This window comes from Poecilia reticulata, chromosome 14 (genome assembly GCF_904066995.2).
Source record: "Poecilia reticulata chromosome 14, P_reticulata-male-v2, whole genome shotgun sequence".
In the NCBI taxonomy this organism is placed as follows: Eukaryota; Metazoa; Chordata; class Actinopteri; order Cyprinodontiformes; family Poeciliidae; genus Poecilia; species Poecilia reticulata.
In genome coordinates, this window is record NC_088843.1 from 3861825 (window position 1) to 3881770 (window position 19946).

The 19946-nt window shown below is 36.6% G+C and overlaps 1 protein-coding gene across 1 annotated transcript in view; it reads right to left on the minus strand.

Annotated features, from left to right (window-relative positions):
* Nucleotides 1-19946, minus strand: part of nsg2 (neuronal vesicle trafficking associated 2) — a 30983-nt gene that overhangs the window by 9938 nt on the left and 1099 nt on the right. Inside the window, exon 3 of the mRNA XM_008426954.3 lies at nucleotides 9751-9861. Within this exon, the coding sequence (XP_008425176.1) occupies nucleotides 9751-9861 (111 nt within the window). The remainder of the gene's footprint in view (nucleotides 1-9750; nucleotides 9862-19946) is intronic.

A 19946-nucleotide genomic window follows, 5' to 3' on the forward strand; every position in this document is an offset into this window, starting at 1 on the left:
TGTGCTGTCATTAGATTTCAAAATATACTCTAAAATAATTATGAAATCTTAAGACTGGTGAAAAATACATGGATAATCTCAGGGGTTGACTTCACAATCACCGAAATAAAGTTGCATTTCGCTGAGATCCATAAAATATTCCCAAATATTCCCCAGAAATTATGAAATATTAGTGTCAAAAAAGACTGAGCAGGAGGATTGCTTTTGTAGATTATGTAGTTTGATGTAAGCATTGAAAATAGTGAAGGTGGTTTTACAAAGGACATCCACAGTTTGAGGCTTTTCTACATTTTTTTCCCCTCAGTGAGTCAAAGAGAGGACAACTACAGATTAAACTTCTCTTTAATCTGTAGTTCTAGAGTAGAGTTAGAGTGGGACCTTTGTCTTCTGCATTTGTTTCTGGGTTACTTTTCCTCAGCTTAATCATTAGTAAATAAATACTAGATTAATTAATCAGGAATTCAATTCTTGATTCTGAATGATTATCTCAAAATTGTTTCTCATAGTCTTTAGTTGAAGGTTTCAATAAATAAAAAAAAGAAATTCCATTCTTCTAAAATGTAACAAAGTTCGGTCAAGTTGAATTCATTCCTCATCTTTATTTTTGATCAATTGTGGGGACGATCTCCATTATGTATTCTAATACTGCAACATTGTTTTTTGCTGGGAGATTTGTCATTAAAGGACACGCTCACAAAACATGCATGGTCCAATAACACAGTGCATGCTCAGCAGAAGATGGCTGCTAATTATGCTAATGTAGCCCAATTAACCTAGGTCTCTATGGAGACTAAACTTCAAAGGTTGCGGCGATGCACAATGTCACAATGAGTCTCTGCTTGGAGGTGAATGTGCTCTTGGGGTAAACAAGCAGCAGGTGGACTGAAGAAATGAGACATAAATACAAATCAGGAAACGTTTTGCAACAAACAGTTGCAAAATGATTAAAGGTCAAACATCCACAAAACCCAGAAATCCATTCTTTTCTCTTAAACACCAAGATCTTAAGTGGTTCATAAAAACTTACTCTTAACCTAAAAGGAAGAAAGAGAAGAGATTTTGGTGCATAAAACACTTTGACTACAGCAAATGAATGAAAGTCCAAACTATTTTCTCTTTTCATGCATACTCAGTACCTTATAAATCATAAATTTAATACAAATTTCCATACTATGATTTTTTTTCCCTACCCGTGACTCTGAACTTTACATATAGCAGTCATCAACAACTACAGTACATCTACTTGTCACTTTTGGTTATTAACATTCTTTTTTCCCCCCAATATTATTTATTATGCTCATTTTTGAAGCAGCTATTGGCACTAACACCATTTGCTTTTTCAGCAAACCTTCAGAAAACCATTTCAGAAAGTCGCCCTTTAATCCACTGAGCACTGACAGCCCAATAGCTGAGTCAGAATAATTTCAGGAAAGAAAAGTGCTTAGGAATGAAAAATGACAAATAAAAGTAGAAGTGATAAAAAGAGCCAGATATTTCTACTTGGAGACAGTTGATGGAGACACAATCAGAATGTAGTTAAGTGGTTAAATTATGATACTCATCAGAGACTGAAAATATAAAAACAACACATTTTGATCTGCCAGACAAATGAGCATCCTTCTATTATTTATGCCTGCTGGACAGGCGCCGACTACCCTGGAGGCTCAGATATGATGTATATTTTTATACATTATCCATTTGACAAACTTGTCATGAAGGAAAACAAGAGAAGAGTCAGGAAAATGTGGGTTAATTATAAATACTGCAACCCCAATATTGAGCAATGGTATCCCAATTATATGTTTTCCATATGATGCACCTATAATCCTTATGCATATATGTTGAGACATTTATAATTTCTCTTTTTAATAATATTTTAATCACAGCCAGTGAATTCTAGAAGGTTCAACTCTTTGTCTTTAGTCTCCAGTGGGAGAAATCTGTCCTGTTGTTGCAACATGGTGCACAAATATAACGAAACCAACCAGTTGCAACAGTTATAAAAAATGCTACATATTAAGGAATCGTGGAGCTGCAGAAAGGAATAGCTGATGGAAATTACACAACAACACACCTACACAGAGTTATTTCTGTCAGATGGAGAAACTTTTTATAACTGGCCCAGAGATTAAAGTTGTGCTTACACCTTTTCACCAGAAAGCTTGTTTTTCCTTGGACTATGTTTCATAAGTTTTCTTTAAATAGTTTTAGCACTTTTTTAGATTATACGGTAAGCAGTTAAAAACACCCAACTGCATATTTTTCACAGTTTAAATTGAGGAATGGTGAAACCTTCAAAGTTAAATACAGTAAAATGTGCCAACAGCAAACATCTTTTCCTGACTAATCTTTTGTTTTAACAGATGACCAAATTGAAAATGAAGAAGTGGCTGTAAATATTTGCTTTGTGGCTTTAAAACTCATCTCAAGTTCTCTCCTAAAAATGTAAATATTTGATGTCTGCAGAGCTTGGAGCTAACCTACAGGGGATGGATCAATTGTGAGGACAAATGTTAAAGTAAGAGGGAACAACAGAGGAGTAAGAAGTGGCAGGTCGGACCGTTCCTCTGCAGTCAGCCCGTTTCCTAATTGCTCCCATGGCTCAGCTTGTCAGAACAGGAGCAGCAAAGTGAAAGATTTAGGCAGAGGAAAGGGAACGCCATGACCTCTCACTCTGTTCCTTCGTTTTGTCAGTCTGAATGACCAAAGTCATGTTTATGTTCTCCATGTTTCCACTTACATTGTTGGCAGTTCTCAGTCAGGAACATTTTGCCCTCCTGAATGTTGTTTTGGATTAAAGATTAATGCATACATTTCTAATATGCTTCCTAAATGGAGAAAAAAAAACATTATGTGGATAAAATTGGCAAACACGGTTTATAAAGCTTTGATAATTTACTCATGAAACTAATGCAGTATGGGATAGATTTACTTTCAGTATTGAGCTCGATCCATTTTCTCATCACCTCTAACTGGTTCCTGTCCCTGCTAACTTCAAATCATGATGCTGCCATCACCGTGCTTCAATCATGGGATTTTGTTCAGAGTGCTAATTTTCTGCCATTCATATCGTTTTGTATGTTCGGCAACAGGTGCATTTCTGGTTTTATATTACAAGGTCACATTCCTCCACACGTTTGTTGTGTCTCCTAAATGGCTTGTGGAAAACTTCAAAACATGAATTCTTCTGACTTTCTTTCAACAATGACCTACATACTTTCACTCCTCCACGTCAGATTTGTGGATCTGTTTTAAACTGAAAACAACTGCGAGTTACAATGCAGCTTACAAGCTGTGTGATCTCCCATGGTGCGTGATCCATTTTTGGTAGACTGCTACTTTTTTGCATGACACCAGCAATTGATACTGAAAAGCCCAATGCAACAATAAAATCCATTACATGCGACAATAAATGCACCGTCCAGGTGTCCCTTCCTCCTGCCGCCTTTCAGTGGCAGACAGCAGTAAACAGATCATCAGACGAGGAAGTGAAGGTAATCAAATTTGACGTTTGACTACAATATTGTAAAGGAAAAACTACCTTAATGTTGAAGTAATTCTTCATGTGTAACATGGCTTGACCATAATGACATGTTCAATTTGAGATGTTCCTAAGATGTTTTGCCCTGAAAATATTTGTAATTATAATTTTAACCTGTTGAAATACAAAAAAAAAACGTTTTGAGTACAAAATCTGTTTATTATGATTCCCTCATCCAGTCTGTTGAAGGAAATTCACATACCATGATCTCCAGACTTAGTAAGATTATTCAGCTCCCTTACACCGTTTCTCTTTATCTTTTCCACTACCCTCTGCAACAGATGTATGAACTTTTGTACCTCAAAAATTTAAAACATTTTCAACTGCAACTGTCTCCTCGTTTCATCACAACCATTATAACCAATGTTACCGTCATTTCCACTTTCTTCTTACACACTTTCTGGCTTTGGTATCAGTAAAATATCCTCATTTATCCATAAATCCAAGTCGCTTCACCTACAAAACAGTTCAGATTTTGTTTCCCTTCATTCTTTTCTCTTATTACATTATTCATTCTTCTCTTGCCTCCCATTATTATGTTCAATTCTAAAAGAACAAGATGCAAGAAATACATTTGTCCAAATTGTTAAGGAAATCCAATATTTCAAATATTCAGAGATCTTTTTCTCATTTAGGTATCTGCTGGAGAAAATTCTGGATTATGTCTTAAACAGATTCAGTAAAACAAATAAGAAATATGTGCTTTTGAACATATAAGTTCAGTTGTTTGAAGTATGATTTTTCTCTTACGGAACCAACAGAAAGCTATTCTTATCCTCAGAAGTTCTTAAACATCCCCTAAAGTTCAGTTTCTGCTTGAACAATTTGAATCCTAGTAATACTAGTGGTGTTGTTTTCCTCTATTGTTCATTTGAGAGTACGCATGTGTGCATCAGTGTGGGTGTTTGAAATCCAATGAAGGCTTTGAACACTCCCTATAATCAGTGCACTGTTAGTCATCCGCAGAGAGCAGGCAGGCGCGATACATGGAACTGGAAAATGTGTACGGTTTCCAACCTACAGCGGTAATTACCTTCAACCTGATGAACAGAGAAGGCCTTTTGTGGAGGCGGCAGCCTGCAGAAAAGCTTTTATCTGAAGGTAAAAGTGAAGGTAATAATTGGATAATTGTTTTGGAAGATGGCTGCTACTTGCAAAGCCTCACTAACTTCTGCTGGTGTCCATTTGGTAGTGAAAGGTGAACAGGGATTTAAAATGAAGGGTGAATGTGTAAGTTCTTGTATGAACGTCAAGTGCATGCGTTTCAGCACTTCTCACATTGTAAGGTTAATTTCTGCAACAAATATTTTCATTTGCAAAGCCAAGACTCCATAAGAAGTGGTATTTAAAAGAGAGGTTAAGAAAGACACGTGTGTGTTTGTGTGTAGATATGGTGAATTTTGGTCACAGTTAAAAGAAATGGGAGTAAAGTACAAGTATAATCTGCCTTTCACAAAACCTCCACAATTGCATCTTTTAAACCCTGCCCTGCAGCACCGACCCTGTGCTGCTTTCCTGCTTCGGAAACACAATTTTATACGTTTGCTTCAGGGGAAAGTCAGCAGTCTGGAAAAAAACAGCAAAGGTTGGGAGGTGAATTCCAATCAAATATTCCACACAGAAGCATTTTGCTATTTAATCGTTTGATGTAGGATGTTTAGTTTCAGCGGTTGCCTGTATTTGTTAGCGGGTTACAGTGTGTAATAGGGCTGTAAAAAAATAGCTCAATATTTTCTCAACCACAGGCTGCAGGAGCTGAGAATATGGCCAGAAAATGCTTAAGTTGGCTCAATGGTGGAAAAACAACAACGGATTCAGGTCATGCTGGCTTATAATTTCCACTCAAAATCCAGATTAGATTAAATTGATCTCTTTCCTCCTTTCTACTCATTGAGTGTTATTTCTATTACTCATTTAATTTTCTAATTGACAAATAAACTGCAAATTTCATGTAGTTGTAAAACTGAGATAATCTAAAATAACTACAACTAATTACATTAATTGTGAGATATAAGGCAGTGCGTATGGATGTTGATATTTCTTAATCAATCAAGTAGTAAATTGTTTCTCATAATAAAATAGGATTTTTATTTTAAAGACAAAATACATGAACTGCGGTTTTGTCATAGTATTGTCCTGTAAACTGTCAGCCACAGAGACTGTTGATTACTCTGTCGAAGCCACATATTTACCTCACATGAAAGAAACACCTTTTTTTCTCACTAATAAATCAAACTATGGACTTTCTTGTTCATCTGTCTCATAATATCTTTTTGCTCACGATACTATTTATTTTGTAAAGTCCATTAACTTCATCTATTGTCCTCCATTGATGGCCATTATTGCTAAACACTTTAAATTTAGTTTATTCAGAATATAGGACATGTTTCCAAAAAATAAACGTATTTGTTCCTTGTTTGCATTTACAAACTGTAATTTGATTTTAAGATTGCTTTTCAAATAATGCTACTTACTTCGCTGTGGATGATGACACTCTTAGCCAGAAGCTTCACAAGTCATTAGCTTTTGTTTTCTGGTTGATGCGAACATCTTGCATCCCACCACATGCAGAACCCGAACATCCACATGCCTTCCAAGGGATTGTTTTAAGAGATGAATGAGGCACCTTCAGGCGTGTGAAAATTATATCCAAGTATGAACTACACTTGTAGAGGATCATTAATACCTCCCTTATATATTTTCTGATTTTATTACAGCTTTCTGATGAGTTTTAAATGAATGTAGAAAATAATTAGAGAAGGAATAAATTAAATGTAATGAAATGCAACATTTGCAAAGCTAGGATATCATTATCTTCATTTTCCCAAAAGATTTAAAGGCATAGTACTCTCAGAGTATGTTAACAAATCGACAACCTCATTATTCTGTGTTTAGCAAACAGAAATATTTCTGTCAATCCAAACTGACCTGAAATAATAAATGTATATTGTTAGACAGTGAGATTTATGCAGTCTTTGTGTAAATATCTGCTTTGAACCGTGTAAAACCCGTTTAGTCATTATAGTCTTTCAGAAAGACTATAATCTGAAAGTTCAGTTTGATCTGATCGCCAGGAAATTCAGAAGCTTTCAATTTAAATGTTTGATTCTTAAAAAGGTGGGAAATTGTTTCCTCTAAAGCTTTATATGGAATAAAAAATACCTAGAGAGAAAAGAAAAGAAGCTCTCAGCAGCTTCTACCTGCTGGGAGTATCAAGAGGGACAGAGACGAAGAGAGGAGTAGAGACAGACGGCAAGGGACGAATCAAGGGGACTGTCCTCCGTTATGGATCATGAAAAGGAGGAGAGTAAGGACTCTTCAAGCAATGACAGCTCAGCTTGCTATAAGGAGAAGTTTTACTGTGAAAAACAGGAACTGGGGATGAATGGATCTGGTGAAATGGATAAGAAGAAAGTTGGATGGCTTTCTTATTATATTTTGACACCAATTTTTTAGAGGTTTAAAGGTTGTGATGGAAGATTGTGCTATAGTAAGTGGTTAAGGTCAGCAAAAATGACGTATCATTTATAAGTAAAAGTCTACTGTAACAGTTCCAGTGGGGAATTAAACAGAAAAAGATTAAAACAGGAAGCTGTCCTGCCAGCAGAGATACATCTGAAGTGAAAAGACAGACACAGGAGCCGGGTGAAGTGTTGGGAGACAAGGCGGAGAGGGAGGGCAGATTAAAGAGCATTTCACAATCTGAGCTCTTCATCCATCAACACAATCTGCAAGACTTTGAAGAGAGAGAAGATGTGCATGCAAGCATTTCGACTGGAAATGTTTGCTCTGCACAGAAGGGCGCGCGTCACTCTGTGAACTACGTTTGTGGATGTTTCTGTGCCTGCAGAATCAGCTCCGTCTGTCAAGCGAAGCAAACGGTTCAGCTCAGCAAACAAAAACTAAGAGACATCGCACAAAATCACAGAGACTGAAATGCATTTTTGCCAAACAAAAATGGATGTGGTGCAACAAGGCAGAGAAGATGGCCTAATCCACGGTTGGAATTAGGCAATCTTCCACTGGAAGTTTATCCAAAACAGAATAAACTTCAAAAACAGGCCAAAAAACTGTCCACCTAGTAATTCCTAAAAAGGATGTTTGATATTTATTGCTATGCATCCTAGTTCAAATCAGTCCCTTTTTTATTAAAACCACAAATATGCTGTATTCACAAGTCTACAAAAAACAGTTTAGGGTATTTTTTGATGTACTGCTGTTTGCATATCAAACCCTGTTTGTGGTTAAAAAGCACCATTTGGGAAAAAAAAGGTTTGACCTGAAAAGGTCGATTGAAACTTCATTCATCACAACAAGATAAGTCAAAATATATAGCAACCAGTCCAATGGATCCATGGAAGTCACACATTGCAATCTTTAGTGTCTTATGACCAATATTACTTTGTAATGCAGCTCTGCTGCTGTTATTTCAGAGTTGGTGTTTTTATATTATTGTTCTTATAGCTCTGAGGCCAATAACAGTAAAACAGATGGAGGCATTTATAATGTTTCTAAAAGAAAAACGGCTCTAAGGAGTCATGCCAACGCCTCACATCATACTAGGCTTCTCAAACGTGGTCATACCTTTATTTTCTGAAAGGGAGTTTTTAGTAAAAATACATATTTTTTAAATTCTACAATAACTAGACAATGATATAATTAAAGAAGCATATTTCTGAAACGGCCTCATTTTCCCTCCACCAGCACATTCTACATATCTTATGCCCTCTTTCTAATTGTTCCCTCTCCGTCTTTAACAGACACCTTTCATATCAGAGTTACACTTTTCATTTACACATTTGCACATTTCTGTTCACACACTATTCCTCCGTTGCTCTCTGTTGGGGTTGCCATGGAGGGAGGTTTTTTTTTTTGCTGCCATGACAACATGAGATCTCTCTGGTCTCCCGTGACGACAGAAAGACCTAACAGACAGTGTTTTGGGTCATGCAGACATTGTGGAACAGTGACTGTGTAATTCACACACACACGCACACCCCCACACTCACGCACACACACACACGCACACGCGCACACACACACACACACACACACACACACACAGTGCTGGAGTTACATGTGTTTCTCTTTTCCACTGAGATGTAAAACAGAGAAAAATATGATTTGCAAAACACATAAGTACAGAGAAACCAAGACAGAAGTGTGTATTTTTGCTAACATTTATTTATTTATTTTTTTTTATATGATGCGTTAATACATTTAGCTGCACCAGAATCTGAACCACTTCAACCTCCACACCTGGTTCAATGATCTCAAGCACAATTTCCTCTGTACAGCTGTCACCACCAACACCGGAGCACCACAGGGCTGTGTGTTCAGTCCATTTCTATACACACTTGATATACTAAATATCAACTCATCAGTAAGCACAATGACATGACTGTTCCTTTCCTCACTCAAGACAATATCTTTCTCCTGGACTACGACACCATCGCACTTCACCCACTCTTTCAATATAGCATAATTTGATGCACCTACCTAATAAATATCTAACCGTATTGGCCTCAAGATGCAAGTACAAGACCATAAGGTGCAGCAAGGTCCGCTTTGAAAGCCTCTTTCCTTCAAAACTCTTTATTTCTACCTAAAACGCAAAGTTTCCTATGATAACCAGAACGTTCTTATGGGTGTCTACAACTAAAATAGGTTAAAATGTTTTAACAACAGGAATCAGGACAATCGTGGGAGGACAGATTCACAGTGAAGTGCCATCTGGGAACATTTATCAAAGATTAACCTCATTATTACAGTCGACATTAGGTGACATGACAGTGACATGAAAAAGAAACCATGTTTAACACAAACCCTCTCATTTTCATGCCATAATCTTCACAGTCAACTTGTAAAGTTGAGACAGTCACGTCTAATTTATAATAGTAGATGGTGAACTCTTGGTAAACAAATTATTCTTCCTCGATTGGAATAAAAATGCTGTTCTTTGAAGAGTTTGCATTTCAAATTTAACTAAATCAGACTGGCCTAAAGACACATGGCTGCAGCTGGTTGAGTGGAACATCTGTACATAGACCTTCATAGTTTAATCTGTAGCTTAAAGACCTGCAATTAATTATTTATTAGTTATTTCAGTTATTACAGTTTGATTGCTGTAGGAGAAAACAACACACTATATATTTTTTTGTAATCCCAAAGGTTTAAGAACAAGAACAATAAAACTGAATGTTTATTACCTTGAGTCTCTCTGAAACCCCGTCGGTGAAGCTGATAGTAAACTCCTCCACCTTGGGAACCTTCAGCCGTTTCTTCTCTGTCTGGAACTCTGTCCGAGTTTTCACCACCACCTTAAGAAAGAACAAAACAGGAAATTTAAACACACACATCATTTTTCTCAAGCTTTTCGTACAGTGACACTTCCTCATATCTCAGAAATGTTGCTATTAGAAACCAACACATTAAAAACATGGATTAAATATGATCACTACAGCACAAACATTTGACTTTGGATGAAACACAACAAGTTAGCAGTAAGTGTGAGTCAACTATAAGACATAAACTGCTGAAGGTCATGGGTTCAAATCCTGGTCTGCATAAAGTATGCACTATGACTTCTGTCCACACTTATAAAATATGACTTGTCTTTCTAATTTTGCCCTTAAGTATGAGTATGCGTGCAATATTCTTTGTCTTGTGTGTTCTTTCATTTACTGAAAGGACTGAAATGTGACATCAGGGAACATTTATCAATAATTAACATCATTATTATAGATGATGAAAATTCCCCACTGCAATCCTGAAATGGACACAGTGTTTAAGCTGCTGTTTTGCAATCCCTGGATAGTAATCCCCAAGATTTGGGGTAAGAGATGTTGAACGCAGCAAAGGGAAATGGGGTGGAGGAAAAAAAGAAAAACAAGGCCAATGTCTCAGTGTCCTTGTGGCTGATTGTGCTGCTGCTAAGCGGCTCACTGTCACTTTGAGACAAAGCCAGAAACTGCTGTGCACACAAACCGACTCCACTATCTGAACAACAAAGCTTTCGTTTTGCTCCACAATGCTGTTATCTGAAAGCTGAAAGCTGCAGTAGGTGAATGCGGCGCGTTTCGTCGGACTCCCAAGGCGCAGAAGCCCCGCGGCTGTCGGTGTAGCAGCACAAATGCCTTGCTTGCCATTTTTAATGTCTAATTTTTTATCACAACTTTCTCATTCTTGATGTCATTTCACAACAAAATGCTCAGAGCTTTCAGGTTTCAAACACAATGGGGTTAATGCCGTTTCATTACATTTTCCCCACCTCCACGTCTGACCCCTTTGTTTCTTATTACCCGGTGAAGTGGCTATCAATCAACTTTAGCTCATTTTCACGCGTCTTTAGCCACCAGCACCACTATCTCTCATTAGAAGGGTCCCACTTTGTTCCGAAAACCAACAATTCATGAACACAAGCTTTTTTCAGCATACAAAGTCAAAAGACATATTTAAAGTTACTAATTACATTTGGTCATTCCTGAGCACATGTATGTTGTGGGTTTAGTTCAGCTTTTGCTGTTTATATACAATATAGAGATATAGATACACATTTAGCTACACTACTGATGGGATATTGTAAATATTCTTACATCTATTTTAAATGAACAGCTATAATAAGACATCTGTATTAATTAACTAGCTGGATAAAGTCTAGGAAAGCTTTACTGGAGAATAAGTGTTTTCATTTAAATCTGTAAAAGAAAAAAAACGTCTTTAACAACATGCTGTTCTGCTGCTTCATTGCAGGAATCTACATTCAGAGTTTTATAACTTTAGTGTTATGCCACACCTCATAACTGCTATTTTTACATAATACTTTACTTTGTTTCCCCATATAAAAGCCTTATAAAGATTTTGAAACTGTATTTTAATTGAAGAAGAACAACTAATTCAGAGTTAGTTAGTCTCAAAGGGTTATTTTTACTTTCGGCCTCAAACATCTAGAGGGCAAGGTGAGTAAATCGTCTATATAGTGTAGTAATATTTTTATCTAACAAAATCCAAACAAATCTAATGAAATGTTAGATTTACTTCATCAAAATAATAAACAGGCTTTGAAGAGAACCAGACAACTCCAATAAAGGCATGGTAGCATCAAGTTATGCCAAGACTTTTAATAAAATATATGTTCAAAACTAGAGTTTGAAGCCCTTCATTTGGATGAGAAGTATTTGTTCAAGTGCCACGCAACCATTCAATGCCTAAACTAGACAAGTACCAAAGGGAGCCAAAGTTCAACTTAAGTTTTTATTGCAGAAAAACATTCTATTTGATTGTAGATAAAAGAAAACCTTTGGAAGATGAACAGTAACTACACTGCCACATAACTTGAAATATTAAACGTATCTGCACCGTTTTAGTGCTACTCCCCGTGTTTTGCCTCCTAAATATATCTTTATTTTAGTTTTTTTTGCTCTAGCTTGTATCATTACTCCTGTAGGATTTGCTCTTTATGGTCTCTTTACTTCTTCTTCGTCTACATGTGTCTTAATTTAAGACACAGATTCCAAGAATCACAGAATTCCTGCAGTTTGAGAGAAATACTGGAGCTGGTTCCTAAACAGAAGTTAAATCCACCCAAACGCAACCTTTAATTTGCAACCATTAATCTCATCCTAAATGGGTCCTTCTGAAACACGAACCAATGCCTGAAAAGCTGGCCCACAAATACGAAAGCAGGGTATTTTTAGAGGGATTAGAAAAAACACAGGAACAGCAAACAAACCCATAGATGTAAGGTGGCTCTCGTCCATGATGGTGGACAACATCAGGACAAAAGAAGGCTATCTTACCCTCATTAATGAAGACATGCAGTCTTATTTATCAGGTGTGTCAAGATGTGAGGATTCAAAACAAGAAAACAATATTAGAAATTCAGTTATTTTTTCTGATATTTTTACACACTTTCCTGGCTCAATAATGTTATGTATATCTGACAAACAACGATCACTACAATGCTTCCCTCCTCATTTTCCCAGGCTGCACCTTTTTGATGTTGCTGCCTTACACTGGCTGCGTTACAGATCATTGTCCTACCTGTCTTTTCATCTCTTGCACGGCTGCTGACTATCTGCTCTTTTTTTCCCCTGCCAGCAAGACTGACATCAAGAAAATGTAGGTTAATGATTCTCCAAGCAACACTTCAGCCTTGGAGAATCTAATTTTCATGAGTAATGTTTATTTTAAAAACCTTGAAAGCATGTGACCTTTAAATGTTTCTCTGTAAGAAATGGAGATGCATTTCAATTTGTTTTAGAAAGGCATGATTTAACCCAAAGACATGCAAGAATCTTGAATCACAAAACATAAATGCACAAATTGGTCATTTTAATGTGATGACAGGGCTGCCCACTTAAACTGACAGGCTTGGAAAGGAGATATTTGAGGAAACCCAAAAAGATCTTTAGAATGTCTGGAGGACGTGCATAGATTTGCAATTTAGGTTGAATGATCTTTATGTAAGAATGGCAAGAATGAAGCCACAGTTTATAGAAAGAAACATGAAGATCCTGTTTGCAATTTGACTAAAACCATTTAGCAAAAGATTGGATGAGACTAATGAGATGAGATTTCAGTCCCTGGATATCTGCATAGCTAAACAGACATTTACTATCTGCAAGATACGGATCTACAAAGTATCAAAAGGTTGAATATAAATTAAATGTTATTTTCATATTTTTATTTGTAAAAAAAAAAAAAAATGAACTGAAAACCATGCATCTTTTTTCTTTTCAGTAAGTATGTGCTACTTTGTATCTGCATGTCACATAAAATAGCAACAAAATAGATTTGTGGTTGCAACATAGCAAAATACGTGAAAGCAGAAGGGATATTAATACTTTTACTTCTGTGTTTCAATGCAGTGAGCTGATGAAGAATATTTAGATGTTCCTTTAAAACGCCTTGAACGTTTCAATTGTGTATTTGAATAAGTGGAGAAGAGAATGTGGAATAAACATGAGAACAATTTACATTTGTAAGAAAACTCTTTATCTTTATATGTTTATTTCAGTTTTGATCTTTCTTGCAGGAAATCCATCAGAATTCCTCTTTCTGTGTGTCTTTCCAGTCTGTTCTTCCTCAGAACTGCAGCAGCAGTGATTGCCGTTTTATCTGTAATCCCTGGAGAGCAAGCTGTGGGAGTGTAGGTTTTTGGCAAGGTTCAGTGTGGAAGACAGCTGCAGACAAGCTTTTTATTTTTATTTTTTTCTTGGCATCTTGGATTCTTTTGTTTCCTTATGAATAAAAGGTATAAACAACATGTTTTATAAATAAGAAAAAATGGAATCTCTCTTTGTTGAAGCACTGCAAAACAAGTTCCAAGAGGATCAAGTGATATTTTAATCAAAGATGATTAATGTTTAATCAGCCGCTCTTTTCATGTTGTCATATTTATTTGATTAGAACTACAAACAGACGTTGGTGTTGTTGCTTCTCTTTGATAGGAGCTCAGAACGTAAATATTAACATGTCATGTTTCAGAGCAAATACGGATAAGAAGGCCTGATCTCATAATCGTACATGCATTTCCACACGAAGGCAAATAAACTCATGTTGGATTTGCAATCATGTGTTGATTGATTTTTAAAAATCAAGAAATGGCTTTAAATTATTACTTCTGAAAATAATTCAACAAACAGGACAGGGTAAGGAACCTTATTTTTGCCCATCACGTTACACAGAGGATTGAAATGCATGGGGAAGAACATCTTCAGGTTAATTAATTTTAAAGGTCTTTATACATCTCTTTAGTGTAAAATGTTTTCTACATTTTTAAATCTGACTAGTAACGTTCAGGAATACTTCCTGAAGCACTGTTGGCTTCTCACGGTGCGCCTTTTTGATCTGGAAAATAAAAGCAGCAGTTTGCCTTCTCCCAGTATCAGAGGAATTAATCAGCCTCTAAGTGCACAGCTAGGATACAAGTGCAGCACAAACCTGGAGTAGGAGCAGCTTTTAAAGCAGCTCAGCTGGGTTACACACTATCTAAACACAGAACAGAGCGACCATGAGAAAACATAACCGCAGCTACAACGCAGCCCTCCACAGGCAGTGTGTGTGTGTGTGTGTGTGTAAAGCTGCTCAGAACCAAATGGGTGACATGAGGTCCAGGACTGATCATGTGAGCCAGAAATCATCCCTGTAAGCTTTGGAGGGCAGATTTAAAACAACAGTCTCAGATAAGCAGATAAACAATCAATTTGTTTATTTCCTAAATTATGTCCAAAAACCCGCCTTGAATTCAGCAATACTGAGACTTTTATTCCAAGGATTTACTTTTAGGAGCACATTCCAATTTTTTTATGTTTAAGGTCAAAATAAATTAAGAATTTAACACCAAAATAACACTGAAAAGCAATTCCAAAAATGATTAAGCGTCCTCCTTTTGGCTGTATGAAGTGCTAAAGCATGTTTCTAATTATTATTTCACAGTCTGCTTAGTTTACTGCTCCAGGTTTCTGTCACAGCTTCAGTGTTATCTCTAGCAGCTTTGTTCCAAAACATGTGCATAACCTGCTGAGCAGCACACAGCATTTTTAGCAAGTACAGCTGGAAAGCACTTAACACTGGAAGAGTTGGATATTTTTATTCTCCTTAAAAAAAAGCAAGCATAATAAGGATTAATGTAGGATTTTTAAAAAAACAGTTGTTATGAGAAAAGCGTGAATGAAAGAACAGAAAATGCAATTTTTTCTGAATACAGAAAAACATGTGACTTTGATGTTCAAGCTTTGAGAGGTTAGCATAAAAAGCCAAAATACTCCATCACATTATTTTTAATCAACTAATTGACTAAACAAAATGTACTAACAGACTTTTCTACTTTACTTCGGCACAGTAAAATGAATGAAGCATATATAAAACAAAATCCTTTTAGATCATCTATATGGTATAAAGCTGTAAGAGACGAGAACATCTTGATGTTTTACACTTCTAAGAAAATATTTTGAGGACTGATTAGGCAAAAGAGTCTTTTTTTGGAAGATGGAGCATCAGAACATAAAACCTTCATTTGAATGTAGTGGTGGGACGATCTGGATGATCTGATCACTGCTGCTGCAGCGTGTTGGAACTGATGGAACCATGAATACTAAAGGAGATTTTCTGATCTTTGTCACCTTATTCTCAAGCTCACATGGTTAATGAATAACAAGAATGGTCTGAAGAACACCAAGAAGACCAGCTCTTAAGGACTTTCAATTGGATTCAAGCCCAAACTTGAATCCAATTGAAATGCTGTGGTGTGACCTGAACAAAAGCTGTCCGTCTTTAAAATACCTCCAATGTGAAATAAAAGGATTCTGAAAAGAAGAGGACCAAGATTTCTCTTTAGTAATGTAAAGTTAGCAAAAATTAGTTCCAGCCAACGGTGAGAAAACCAGTCACTTTGTTTAAGCTGCAGTTACTTTTTCTTTCTGACTTAGGTTGGTTTGGATTTTTTTCTACTTAGAAAAATTAAGTCGTTGTTTGTGTATTTTCTCAGGCTATGTTTGTCTGGCAGTAAAATTAGTTTAATGATTTGAAACATTTAAGTGTAACAAACCTATCAAAAACAAAAGGAAGTAAACAGTTTCTGACATTTAATTCAACATTTTAAATTGCAGAAGAATCCTAACAAAACTTATTTTGTGTCTCTTAACCTGTGACTTTGTGGAAGACCTTGAATCCAGGCCCATGTCATGAACAAATAAATTATGTATTCCTCCTTACCTCAGCCATCATTCTGTATTCTTTGTATACATTACAAATGATTTAATTCATTTTTGCCTTGAATTGCATCCATGCTCTCCTTGCCAGCAGCATAAATTCTAACAATTAAGGTTGCTGACAAATAAGAAACTTAAAGGCAAATAATCTTTCCAACTCTCATTGTGTCCTGTGCAAGGACAAACATGCATCAGGATGCAGAGTCTGGACCAGCAGCTTTCTTACTGTGAGGCAGGGGAATGGCATGCAATACCTGCATCATCCGTCAGCAACTTTATTCACAAGCAGGAAACAAGTGCAATCTTTGAAAGAAAAGAAAATGCAGTAAAACAACAACATGAATATTTCTATACAGCATATTGAGGTTCTGATGGCTGCAGTTTCGCTGCTCTTGGTTCTGCTGGGACCGATTTAATCAGCGGGAAATGAGTGACAGCTTGACTGATGTCCATTTACAAACTGGTCGCTGCAGACATGATCGACATGCAATTCACACACTCGCTTGCATGTGTCCACCAGGCTGCACCCGACATGCACACTGCTAGACGCGAGCAATTGTTGTTGTGAGTAAAAATGACAGTGTGTAAGAGCATTGAAGGACAAGTCATTTAACAGGTTTATGAAATGGAAAGAGACGGTGGCTCCCTAAGCAGAATAAATGTGGGTTCAGACCGTGCAGTGACTTTATGCATGCTGTAACAGCAGCTGTATTGTGTTAGATTAAAGAATCGCTTAAATACCAAGAACCTATCTTCAGATGTCCAGCTTATTAAAAATGTGACAATTTTGCATGCAAAATGGTTTTAGAGCTTCTTTTTCTGCAAAGAGATCTCAGTAGAAATTGTTTTTTTTATATTCTATTTGTTACGCATTTCTTTGTGTGTGTGTTGTTACAGATCAATAGAAATTATGCAAGCACATAAAATATGCACTTTTATGTTCAAGGCAAACCTGTTACTCAAGCACACAGTTTGTTATAATAATCCGGCATTATTTATTAGCGAAATAACTGACTTACATCAAAATCCATTCTGTTTTGCATCTGATTTTGTTATTTACGTAATATTTCAAATTCAGACAAATCTGGAAAAAAAACAACAATAATTTTGAATAAAGAGCAAAAAATTTGATTATTTTCAAATATTGATGAGAAAAATTATATATGCTATTGATATATTTGTCAACATCTGCAGTTGTTACTATTTTCTTTATTTTTTTAAAAATAAGGTTGTGTTTGTCCATCAGACTATCCATGTTTCCTTTGGATCACTCATGTTATTGTTATGCTGACGAAACACATATTTATTTACACCTAAACATTTTTTCTAGTCAATAAAAGGGTCACGATGACCAATGAACAACCTAAAAGTAAAAAAAATTAAAAATCAATAAACATTGAAAAACTGAGCCCATATCCTTGAAGGGTGACTGGTTTTTGGTCTGCAAAAGCTGCAAAAGCAAGATTTAGTTGAAACTGACTGTGTTCATAATCTCATGGCTAAGACAGGTACATTACACAATGAGAAATAAATTGTGTTTGTTTTCTCTGCAGGAATCAGTTATTTCAATATTTAGGATGTTGCATACCTTTGCAGCATAAAATTTAAATCACTTTATTGGTAAGAATTTGAAATTACATAGCCATTATCTAAGACCTGCACCAAAGAAGACTGAAAAGTATTCTTCTGATAAATGTGTCGTACCACAAATTAAACTAGCTGTTGTCTGTGCGCTCACTGATGGAGGTTCTGCATGAATGGCATGCACACTGTTAGACGCGAGCAATTGGAGGGGCTGCCGGGGCAGCCCCTCCTCTGCTGCCCCAGCATCGACCAATCAAAAATATAGAAAACCATCTAAAAATCTGCAGTGAAGTCCAACACAATGCACATAAAATTGACTCCCTATTCCCAGTTACAAGCAAGAAACACCAACTGCCCACTGAATGAACTCACATTAAAGCAATAAAAAACCTGCAACAGACAAATACGTCAGATTTTTTATCTGATGCCAGTGCTTTTTCCTATTTAAAGCCACCCGGCTGCGGATGACTTCACATTCTGAAGATAGCGAAGATGCTGTGTTGACTCAGGAGTGCAAACAACCTCCAGGCTTCCAAAGTTTCTCAAGTTGGGAAAAAAAAATCTCTTCAATAAATTGATGAGTACACAAAAGGTAAAAATATAGGTTTAGGCATCTGAAAAATGAATTAATGGAGCTGTGATTGCTGCACGGAACGTTGCAAAACACTGAAACACATTTCATACATAAAGCCTCCAAATGTGCTGGAAGTGATAATGAGCTTGCCTATTGCTTGGTTCCATTCATTTCCATAATGTGCAATCAGCACAGCTCTCTGTCCCAGCCCCGCAGATAGATGCACCAATCGGCTCTCCTCCACCGCCATGGTGACTGGATTAACGAGCGGCGGCGGAGTTACTATGGCATGTCAGGATGATAAATGACAAGCTGTCTGGCACCAAATCTGTCTCCTAATCTCAGCTGGAAAACAAAGGACACAGCCGGGAGACAGCTGAGATGAATGAATGTGTGAATGAATCAAACATCATAGGCGTGTGTGTTGGTGTGTGTGTAAGTACTTTGGAGGATGGGGTTATTCTAGTTAAGAGGGTTTCAGGATGGCATGGATCAACAACATCGACTTAAATGGCAACAGAAACAGACAGACAGATGCACATCCAATAAAGCTTTCCCTGACATAAACACTCAAATTGGGCCGGCCCAAGTTATAAGAGATCCCATGCAGAATGTCATTTGGAGGTCCACTTCCTGTTGAGCCACCTCAGAGTTAGCAACCGTCCTTTTATTGGCTGTATTTTATTTTTCCCCCCTTTTTGCGGTCAGAAACATTTTTTTTTTCTTTTTCCGTGAAGTGCATAATGAAACTCAAACATTTTTGCTATAAAAACGTGTCAGCCAATGGCGTTCACTATGTTATATTTTTTCTTGAGTTTTCTTAAAAAATAAACAACGTTAGTGGGTAAGATATAACACTGGCTTTACAGATTTGATTCACAAATGAATGATTTTAATTTAGCTCACAGTATGTTCATGTGTGTTCACTGCAAAAGTGATATTTGGTTCCAGTCACTGATCTTTTTCTAAACAAACAAGGTGGACAAAGTTTTCCTGGCGAATGATCTGGTTTGTCAGATTTTCTTATTGGCCGAAGGTACAGGAGAACCTTTAGACAATAAATGGGGGAAGTGGTTGTTAATATTCCTAATATTTTTTAGGAATCATGTGCAGACTTTCTACAGCCGTCCAAATCCGTATATCTTCATTCTGTTTTAATCACATATGTGTAGGTAATGTGAATAACCAAAATAAATCCAATTAGAATCAGAAAAAAATAATAGTACTTGCAGTTAATGAGCCCAAATCATTTGTAGATTATGGTTATTTCCATAAATACTTTTTAAACAAAGGGCGTCATGAAACCAATTATTTTCACACTCAATTTCTGCTAAGCTTTATAGCGTATCTTCCCTAACAATCGAGCTGGCACACTGCATGCATCACCCCCAAATGTTAGCGACTGGGTAAAATCAGATCCAGTAATTTAAAGGTTCAACAGATTCCACACCCCTTTTCTCTAGTGTCGCCCCCTTTGTTGAATGCAAATGCAACAAAAGCAAAAACTCAAATTGCTTTCTATTCATTCTTAAAT